Raw genomic sequence first — 10,231 nt, 5'->3', positions numbered from 1 at the left:
TTGAGACGTTTAGAAAGTGTCCGAGAACGAGTTAGAACAGAGTCCAGGTTTTCGAGGATAAGCAACGTTTTACTTGTCTAAGAACAAGCGCACATGAGCTGAAATGTACATACAAAAGTTCAGTACGAGTATATATGGTAAGTATAAGAATAAGCACACAAAAATCATGACAATCAGTTTCCACTACGAGTGGACGAGCGTAGTCTATGGTGAAGACGGCGGCCTTTTCCAAATAGTGTTTGAGGTTATCCAATGCAGCTTGTACGCTGTCTGGAATCGGGAAGATCTGATTGCGGACGATTTGATGAATCTTATCCGAGAAACATGGGATCCAGTGTGCGTAGTATGCCAGCATTCCGACCAATGTTCGTTGTGAACGGATGTCACATGGATGAGGCAACTCCCGTAGGGCTCGAAAACGTTCAGGATCCAGTTTTATCATACCGTGAGATATTTCGTATCCTAGTAATAGTACTTTCTCAGTAGCTATGATGCTCTTTTTCTGGTTAAACGTAATACCGTGACTTTTTGAGGCCTCTAGAAATTCCTTCAAATTCCAATCTTGTTCCTGGGCATCACGACCACACACGGTAATATTGTCAACATATGCGAATGTATCGAGCAGACCTTCCTCGCGTATGGTGTTGCCTATGGTGCGTTGAAAGCAGGCCACAACATTAGTAACTCCGAACGGAATGCGGCGAAATTGAAAGAGTTTACCACATGCCTCGAATGCAGTATATGGCTTGTCTTTGTCGACAATGGGGATCTGGTGGTACGCACTTTGAAGGTCTAGTGTGCTAAACACCATGTAATGGGACACCTCTACAAGTTCGTCCACCTTCGGCAGAGGATACGCATCAAGATAAGTGAAGCGATTTATCGTTTGACTGTAATCGATGACCATGCGCTTCTTATGCCTGTCATTTGTAGTAACAAGAACCTGAGCGCTCCAAGGAGAGTTAGACGGCTCAATAATTTTGTCAGCTAGTAGCTTCCGAATCTCCGTCTCGATAAATACCGTATCCGTGCGAGAGAAACGACGAGATTTTGTGGCAATTGGAATACACCCTGGGGCGAGATTATTAAACAAAGATGGAGCATTGACTTTCGCTGCTGTCAGTGTGATAACAAAGGCAGTGGAAGGATGTAGGGGACCTCGGCCGTAGCCTCTGACTCATGAGTCTGGACCGCGAGACATCGGTTGTTAGGGCTTCTTTTGGGGTTGAGACGTTTAGAAAGTGTCCGAGAACGAGTTAGAACAGAGTCCAGGTTTTCGAGGATAAGCAACGTTTTACTTGTCTAAGAACAAGCGCACATGAGCTGAAATGTACATACAAAAGTTCAGTACGAGTATATATGGTAAGTATAAGAATAAGCACACAAAAATCATGACAATCAGTTTCCACTACGAGTGGACGAGCGTAGTCTATGGTGAAGACGGCGGCCTTTTCCAAATAGTGTTTGAGGTTATCCAATGCAGCTTGTACGCTGTCTGGAATCGGGAAGATCTGATTGCGGACGATTTGATGAATCTTATCCGAGAAACATGGGATCCAGTGTGCGTAGTATGCCAGCATTCCGACCAATGTTCGTTGTGAACGGATGTCACATGGATGAGGCAACTCCCGTAGGGCTCGAAAACGTTCAGGATCCAGTTTTATCATACCGTGAGATATTTCGTATCCTAGTAATAGTACTTTCTCAGTAGCTATGATGCTCTTTTTCTGGTTAAACGTAATACCGTGACTTTTTGAGGCCTCTAGGAATTCCTTCAAATTCCAATCTTGTTCCTGGGCATCACGACCACACACGGTAATATTGTCAACATATGCGAATGTATCGAGCAGACCTTCCTCGCGTATGATGTTGCCTATGGTGCGTTGAAAGCAGGCCACAACATTAGTAACTCCGAACGGAATGCGGCGAAATTGAAAGAGTTTACCACATGCCTCGAATGCAGTATATGGCTTGTCTTTGTCGACAATGGGGATCTGGTGGTACGCACTTTGAAGGTCTAGTGTGCTAAACACCATGTAATGGGACACCTCTACAAGTTCGTCCACCTTCGGCAGAGGATACGCATCAAGATAAGTGAAGCGATTTATCGTTTGACTGTAATCGATGACCATGCGCTTCTTATGCCTGTCATTTGTAGTAACAAGAACCTGAGCGCTCCAAGGAGAGTTAGACGGCTCAATAATTTTGTCAGCTAGTAGCTTCCGAATCTCCGTCTCGATAAATACCGTATCCGTGCGAGAGAAACGACGAGATTTTGTGGCAATTGGAATACACCCTGGGGCGAGATTATTAAACAAAGATGGAGCATTGACTTTCGCTGCTGTCAGTGTGATAACAAAGGCAGTGGAAGGATGTAGGGTTTTGGGGACCTCGGCTTTGAAGGTCTAGTGTGCTAAACACCATGTAATGGGACACCTCTACAAGTTCGTCCACCTTCGGCAGAGGATACGCATCAAGATAAGTGAAGCGATTTATCGTTTGACTGTAATCGATGACCATGCGCTTCTTATGCCTGTCATTTGTAGTAACAAGAACCTGAGCGCTCCAAGGAGAGTTAGACGGCTCAATAATTTTGTCAGCTAGTAGCTTCCGAATCTCCGTCTCGATAAATACCGTATCCGTGCGAGAGAAACGACGAGATTTTGTGGCAATTGGAATACACCCTGGGGCGAGATTATTAAACAAAGATGGAGCATTGACTTTCGCTGCTGTCAGTGTGATAACAAAGGCAGTGGAAGGATGTAGGGTTTTGTTCGGGGACCTCGGCCTTAGCCTCTGACTCATGAGTCTGGACCGCGAGACATCGGTTGTTAGGGCTTCTTTTGGGGTACCTTCCCGTAGCCAATGACTCAACAGTCTGATCTACTTAACTGTAGGGGGCCGGCCTCGCCCGAGGGTGTAAGGAGTAGGGTATCACTCCTGATGCGGCTAAGTATAACAGGTACCTTTTAGTCAGCACCGGGCTCTTCGGTTTTAAAAGTACTCCGACCGTAATGGATAATGCGCCGGCGGTCACGGTCAGCCGTTGGGCGATCGGAGTGTGCGGTTTTGGGGGCCGACCTTTTCTAACCCGTCCCTCCTCGGGGGGAGGCAGCATCGCTGCTTCCATAAATATGAACTTGCTGGTCGCATGGGGGAAACGTCTTACTGTTTTCGCACTCCTATCGCAGAGGACTGTACGACTTTACCTCCAGACCGCCGCGTAATACGAATGTTTGTAGTACAGAGACTCGCTGTTCGTAAGGTGTTTCCCCCAGGCGACCAGCATGTCCATATTTATGGAAGCGGCGATGCCGCCTTACCCTGAGGAGGGACGGGTTAGAAAAGGTCGGCCCCCAAAACCGCACACTCCGATCGCCCAACGGTTGACCGTGACCGCCGGCGCATTATCCAATACGGTCGAAATACTTTTAAAGCCAAAGAGCTCGGTGCTGCTCAAAATGCACCTGCTGTGCGCAGGCAATCCAATTGCCAAGCTCGGCGAACAGACCAACAACCAAACAGCGCACCCGAGCTACCTACATTCCACAACATCGCTGTTCTTCGTCGGGCTGTTCGCCGTTGGTCTTCCTGGCATGGTTGAACATTTAGGGACTGTATAGTATAGCTCGCAGGATCATTGCAGCACAGAAGCCCGACCACCACGACAAGGTGACATTTTCGGGTTAGGTTTCGAGATACCGAATGTTTCGCTACATATGTGAGACGTTTAGAAAGAGTCCGAGAACGAGTTAGAACAGAGTCCAGGTTTTCGAGGATAAGCAACGTATTACTTGTCTAAGAACAAGTGTATATGAGCTGAAGTGTACATACAAAAGTTCAGTACGAGTATATATGGTAAGTATAAGCACACAAAAATCACGACAATATGCTGGTATGGGCAACAGAAAGTGAGCTTTTCAAGTTCTGCACCACGCTGAGGATCAGTTCAATCGTCATCTTGATGGCCGGCATTCAGTGGCCACATGATGCATATTATCAGAAAGGTCAGATTCCTGAAGGCAACTTCAGAACGCCCGGAACTTACTGCTCCACGAAAAACTCAACTGGAAAGCCGGCAAGCATCCAGACCGGTCAATCATTCAATCAATTCAGCAAAACCTGATGAGTGTTTTTGCGCGCCACAGAAGCACGACCGAATTTGGTCAGCGTTCAGGCTTTTCACAGAGGCACGATCGATGTTGATGGGTGTTCGCTACCGCCTATCAGACAGCCTGGATCAATGTCAGAAAGTCCTCTTTAAATAGCGTGGGGGCGTTGTAACTTTCGCTCTCGCACGCACTCACGCTCTTGCACCCGCTTTGTTGGAATATAGCTATTGTGTTCCCTTGTGTGAATCTTTTCTCTCCGACACTAGGCACTGGAGTGGGTCAGCAGCGGATACCACCGATCGACGAAGCAGCAGATATAACAGACTGGCGACGCCCGAACCCACAGAATCATGGCAATAACTGCTGAAGCGTTGAAAGAAATCCTGCTGCAACAAAAAAAACAGTTTGAAGGGGCACAATTACGTTTGGTGGAAACATTGACGCAGCAACTTAAAATCCAACCACCAAATTCCGCTCCAGATACAAATTCAGTCGACTCGATTGCCAACAGCATCACTAAATTCCGTTATGACCCTGATGCCAACCTAACCTTCGATTCGTGGTTCAGACGTTACGAAGATGTTTTCCAGGTCGAACTGAAGCACAAAGATGATGCCTGGAGAGTACGCTTATTGCTCAGAAAGCTTGGCACAACGGAACACACACGGTATTCCAACTTTATCCTGCCTAAGAACACGCGAGATCTCAGTTTTGACAAAACCGTGCAGCAACTTTCAATGATTTTCGGTGAGCGTTCGTCCTTGTTTAATATTCGCTACCAATGTATGAAACTGGCGAAAACGGAATCTGAGGACTACATCACTTATGCCGGTAGAGTCACCCTTGAATACGAACAATTCAAGTTATCTACCATGACGGAAGACCAGTTCAAGTGCCTTATTTTCATATGTGGTCTTCAGTCGCACTCAGACAGTGATATCTGGGCGAGACTATTGAGCAAGATTGAACAAACTCCCGAGATAACGCTGCAGTCAATTACCCATGAGTGCCAGCGCCTTTTAAATCTTAAGCATGACACGGCCATGTTGGAGAAGCCCTTATCCAACCCTGCGTTCAACATTGCCAAGACGACATCGAAGCACCCTCCCGTGGTGACAAATTCGAAAGGAGGAAAACCTTATTCAGCATGCTGGCAATGCGGCGAATGGCATTTTGTGCGATTGTGTCCGTACAAAAAGCACAAATGTTCAGTGTGCAATCGACGTGGGCACAAGGAAAGCCAGTGCCGGACGAGGAAAGCTAGCCAAAGACGCGGTCAAACCCAGAGGTCACGAAGCAAACGCAGCCAATCAGGACCGGAAGTCCGTGCTGTGGTGTTGGACACCATGAACCAACTACCCGTGACTTTTGACGCGGTGCAAGATGCCACCAAAAATGACAGCATATTACAAATGGCGATGAAGTACCACCAATCAAGCTGACCAACAACCAGTCCACCAGGGGAACTCCGGAAACTTTTTCAGCGACGGAGTTCACTATCTGTTGTCAATGGCTGTCTTATCTTTGGTGACCGAATTGTCATTCCCACTGAACTTCGTCAACGGGTCCTAGCACAGTTCCACAGTGGACATGCAGGGATAAACTGCATGAAGGCTCTTGCTCGCAGCTGTCTACTGGCCCGGTATGGATGAGCACATTGAGCAGTTATGTCGAAGTTGTTTCCGTTGCGAAGCTGCCCAGAAGTTACTCAACTGACAGTCACCTCAGCCTTGGCCACAGCCAGAAGAACCATGGTCGCGAATCCATGTGGATTTTGCCGGACCAATTAACGGACAAAGCTTCCTCATCGTTGTCGATGCATTTAGTAAGTGGCCTGAAGTCTTCATTATGTCGGAGACAACAACGATGGCAACCATCACTAAACTGCGACATTTATTTTCAATATTCGGTATCCCGGAAACAATTGTGTCCGACAATGGTACGCAGTTTACATCCCATCAGTTTAGCGAATTCGTTCGAAGACACGGCATCACACATGTTACTTCTCCACCATTCCATCCCCAATCCAACAGTCAAGTTGAACGGTTCGTTGACACCTTTAAACGTTCGTTGACAAAAGCAGAAGGGGAGGGGACCACGACAGAAGTGCTGGATACGTTCCTGCTGAACTATAGAGCAACTCCTAATCCACAGTCTCCGGACGGTCGCTCTCCAGCAGAGGTTATGATGAACAGACGGTTGAGACTTGCCCATGACGTTATCCTACCAACACTTACATGTTTTCAATCACCGACAGGAGGAAAACCAACATTCCGGCCTGGCAACCATGTGCTTGTGAAGAACTATCGCCCTGGGCACCGAAGATGGACTGTTGGAGTCGTCCTCAAAAGAATCGGTCAGGTGATTTACAGCGTCCAAGTGGGATCATTGATATGGAAACGACATGTCAATCAATTACGGCCGACTGAGCGTCAGATCCCAAAGGCGGAAGAACAGTTACTAGACCTCAAACTACTGCTTGAAACCTTTGATCTCTAAAAGACCAGCACCTATAGCCACTGCCTCGCGTGTACCGCTCAAGACAGATCCATTGCTGCAACCAAGACGCCGTACCGGTCGCACCAGAAAAAGGGTGGAACCTCTACAACTTGATCCCCGTCGAAAAGCTTATGTTGAACGTTCAGAAGGGGGAGGTATCAGGAAGGTCAGCTTCCTGAAAGCAACCACTGAACGCCCGGAACCTACGGAGACTCTCAGCTCCGCTGGGTGTTGACCAGACAGACAACGCCCCCTCAATATGCAGCGCGTCACAGCCTTGCATCAAACCCAGACAGCGCGAGTCAGCGTTGATCAAGGACAGACAACGCCTCCGCAGTATGCAGCACGTCGCTGCCTCGTACTAAAGCCAGACCGCGTGCGTCAGCATTGGACCAAGTTCAGACAGTGTCCTTCCAATAAAAAGCTTGAGGCCGTTGTACTTTTCGCACTCGCGCTCTCGCACTCACTTTTTTGGAATATAGCTATTGTGTTCCCTTCCGTGAGCCTTTTTCTCTCCGACACTAGGCACTGGAGCGGGTCAGCAGCAGATACCACAGGCCGGCGAATCAGCAGATATAACAGACTGGCAACGCCCGAACCCACAGAATCATGACAATAACTGCTGAAGCGTTGAGAGAAATTCTGCTGCAACAACGAAACCAGTTTAAAGAGGCGCAATTACGTTTGGTGGAAACATTGACGCAGCAACTGAAAATTCAACCACCAAATTCCGCTCCAGATACAAATTCAGTCGACTCGATCGCCAACAGCATCACTGAATTCCATTATGACCCTGATGCCGGCCTAACCTTCGATTCGTGGTTCAGACGTTACGAAGATGTTTTCCAAGTCGAACTGAAGCACAGAGATCATGCTTGGAGAGTACGCTTATTGCTCAGAAAGCTTGGCACAACGGAACACACACGGTATTCCAACTTTATCCTGCCTAAGAACACACGAGATCTCAGTTTTGACAAAACCGTGCAGCAACTTTCAATGATTTTCGGTGAGCTTTCGCCCTTGTTCAATATTCGCTACCAATGTATGAAACTGGCGAAAACGGAATCTGAGGACTACATCACTTATGCCGGTAGAGTCAACCTTGAATGCGAACAATTCAAGTTATCTACCATGACGGAAGACCAGTTCAAGTGCCTTATTTTCATATGTGGTCTTCAGTCGCATTCAGACAGTGATATCAGGGCGAGACTATTGAGCAAGATTGAACAAACTCCCGAGATAACGCTGCAGTCAATTACCCATGAGTGCCAGCGCCTTTTAAATCTTAAGCACGACACGGCCATGTTGGAGAAGCCCTTATCCAACCCTGCGTTCAACATTGCCAAGACGACATCGAAGCACCCTCCCGTGGTGACAAATTCGAAAGGAGGAAAACCTTATTCAGCATGCTGGCAATGCGGCGAATGGCATTTTGTGCGATTGTGTCCGTACAAAAAGCACAAATGTTCAGTGTGCAATCGACGTGGGCACAAGGAAAGCCAGTGCCGGACGAGGAAAGCTAGCCAAAGACGCGGTCAAACCCAGAGGTCACGAAGCAAACGCAGCCAATCAGGACCGGAAGTCCGTGCTGTGGTGTTGGACACCATGAACCAACTACCCGTGACTTTTGACGCGGTGCAAGATGCCACCAAAAATGACAGCATATTACAAATGGCGATGAAGTACCACCAATCAAGCTGACCAACAACCAGTCCACCAGGGGAACTCCGGAAACTTTTTCAGCGACGGAGTTCACTATCTGTTGTCAATGGCTGTCTTATCTTTGGTGACCGAATTGTCATTCCCACTGAACTTCGTCAACGGGTCCTAGCACAGTTCCACAGTGGACATGCAGGGATAAACTGCATGAAGGCTCTTGCTCGCAGCTGTCTACTGGCCCGGTATGGATGAGCACATTGAGCAGTTATGTCGAAGTTGTTTCCGTTGCGAAGCTGCCCAGAAGTTACTCAACTGACAGTCACCTCAGCCTTGGCCACAGCCAGAAGAACCATGGTCGCGAATCCATGTGGATTTTGCCGGACCAATTAACGGACAAAGCTTCCTCATCGTTGTCGATGCATTTAGTAAGTGGCCTGAAGTCTTCATTATGTCGGAGACAACAACGATGGCAACCATCACTAAACTGCGACATTTATTTTCAATATTCGGTATCCCGGAAACAATTGTGTCCGACAATGGTACGCAGTTTACATCCCATCAGTTTAGCGAATTCGTTCGAAGACACGGCATCACACATGTTACTTCTCCACCATTCCATCCCCAATCCAACAGTCAAGTTGAACGGTTCGTTGACACCTTTAAACGTTCGTTGACAAAAGCAGAAGGGGAGGGGACCACGACAGAAGTGCTGGATACGTTCCTGCTGAACTATAGAGCAACTCCTAATCCACAGTCTCCGGACGGTCGCTCTCCAGCAGAGGTTATGATGAACAGACGGTTGAGACTTGCCCATGACGTTATCCTACCAACACTTACATGTTTTCAATCACCGACAGGAGGAAAACCAACATTCCGGCCTGGCAACCATGTGCTTGTGAAGAACTATCGCCCTGGGCACCGAAGATGGACTGTTGGAGTCGTCCTCAAAAGAATCGGTCAGGTGATTTACAGCGTCCAAGTGGGATCATTGATATGGAAACGACATGTCAATCAATTACGGCCGACTGAGCGTCAGATCCCAAAGGCGGAAGAACAGTTACTAGACCTCAAACTACTGCTTGAAACCTTTGATCTCTAAAAGACCAGCACCTATAGCCACTGCCTCGCGTGTACCGCTCAAGACAGATCCATTGCTGCAACCAAGACGCCGTACTGGTCGCATCAGAAAAAGGGTGGAACCCCTACAACTTGATCCGCGTCGAAAATCTCACGTTGAACAGTCAAAAGGGGGAGGTATCAGGAAGGTCAGATTCCTGAAAGCAACTTCAGAACGCCCGGAACTTACTGCTCCACGAAAAACTCAACTGGAAAGCCGGCAAGCATCCAGACCGGTCAATCATTCAATCAATTCAGCAAAACCTGATGAGTGTTTTTGCGCGCCACAGAAGCACGACCGAATTTGGTCAGCGTTCAGGCTTTTCACAGAGGCACGATCGATGTTGATGGGTGTTCGCTACCGCCTATCAGACAGCCTGGATCAATGTCAGAAAGTCCTCTTTAAATAGCGTGGGGGCGTTGTAACTTTCGCTCTCGCACGCACTCACGCTCTTGCACCCGCTTTGTTGGAATATAGCTATTGTGTTCCCTTCTGTGAATCTTTTCTCTCCGACACTAGGCACTGGAGTGGGTCAGCAGCGGATACGATCGATCGACGAAACAGCAGATATAACACAGATATTTGAGCTTGTTTATTGAGTGGAGTCGAATAGGACCTGGAGTTGACTCTAAACTTACTGGGTCAGCAGCGGATACCACCGATCGACGAAACAGCAGATATAACACAGATATTTGAGCTTGTTTATTGAGTGGAGTCGAATAGGACCTGGAGTTGACTCTCGGGAAACTTACTGCCGAATGCCAGCCGATTCTCCAATGACGGGACATTTTCAGTCTGACATGGTATGCAGCTTAACTTCCAAAGGTATTGGGGATATCAAAAG

At 47.8% G+C, this 10,231-nt stretch overlaps 1 protein-coding gene across 1 annotated transcript in view; it reads left to right on the top strand.

The window, feature by feature from the left end:
• Positions 1 to 10,231, top strand: part of T265_14089 (hypothetical protein) — a gene marked incomplete at both ends in the record, with an annotated part of 31,890 nt that overhangs the window by 7,998 nt on the left and 13,661 nt on the right. The window contains 2 exons of the mRNA XM_009171984.1: positions 4,459 to 5,535; positions 7,217 to 7,617. Of these exons, the coding sequence (XP_009170248.1) occupies positions 4,459 to 5,535; positions 7,217 to 7,617 (1,478 nt within the window). The remainder of the gene's footprint in view (positions 1 to 4,458; positions 5,536 to 7,216; positions 7,618 to 10,231) is intronic.

The sequence above is a fragment of the Opisthorchis viverrini genome (assembly GCF_000715545.1).
Source record: "Opisthorchis viverrini unplaced genomic scaffold opera_v5_142, whole genome shotgun sequence".
Lineage (NCBI taxonomy): Eukaryota > Metazoa > Platyhelminthes > Trematoda > Opisthorchiida > Opisthorchiidae > Opisthorchis > Opisthorchis viverrini.
This window is presented reverse-complemented; position numbering and strand designations above follow the sequence as displayed.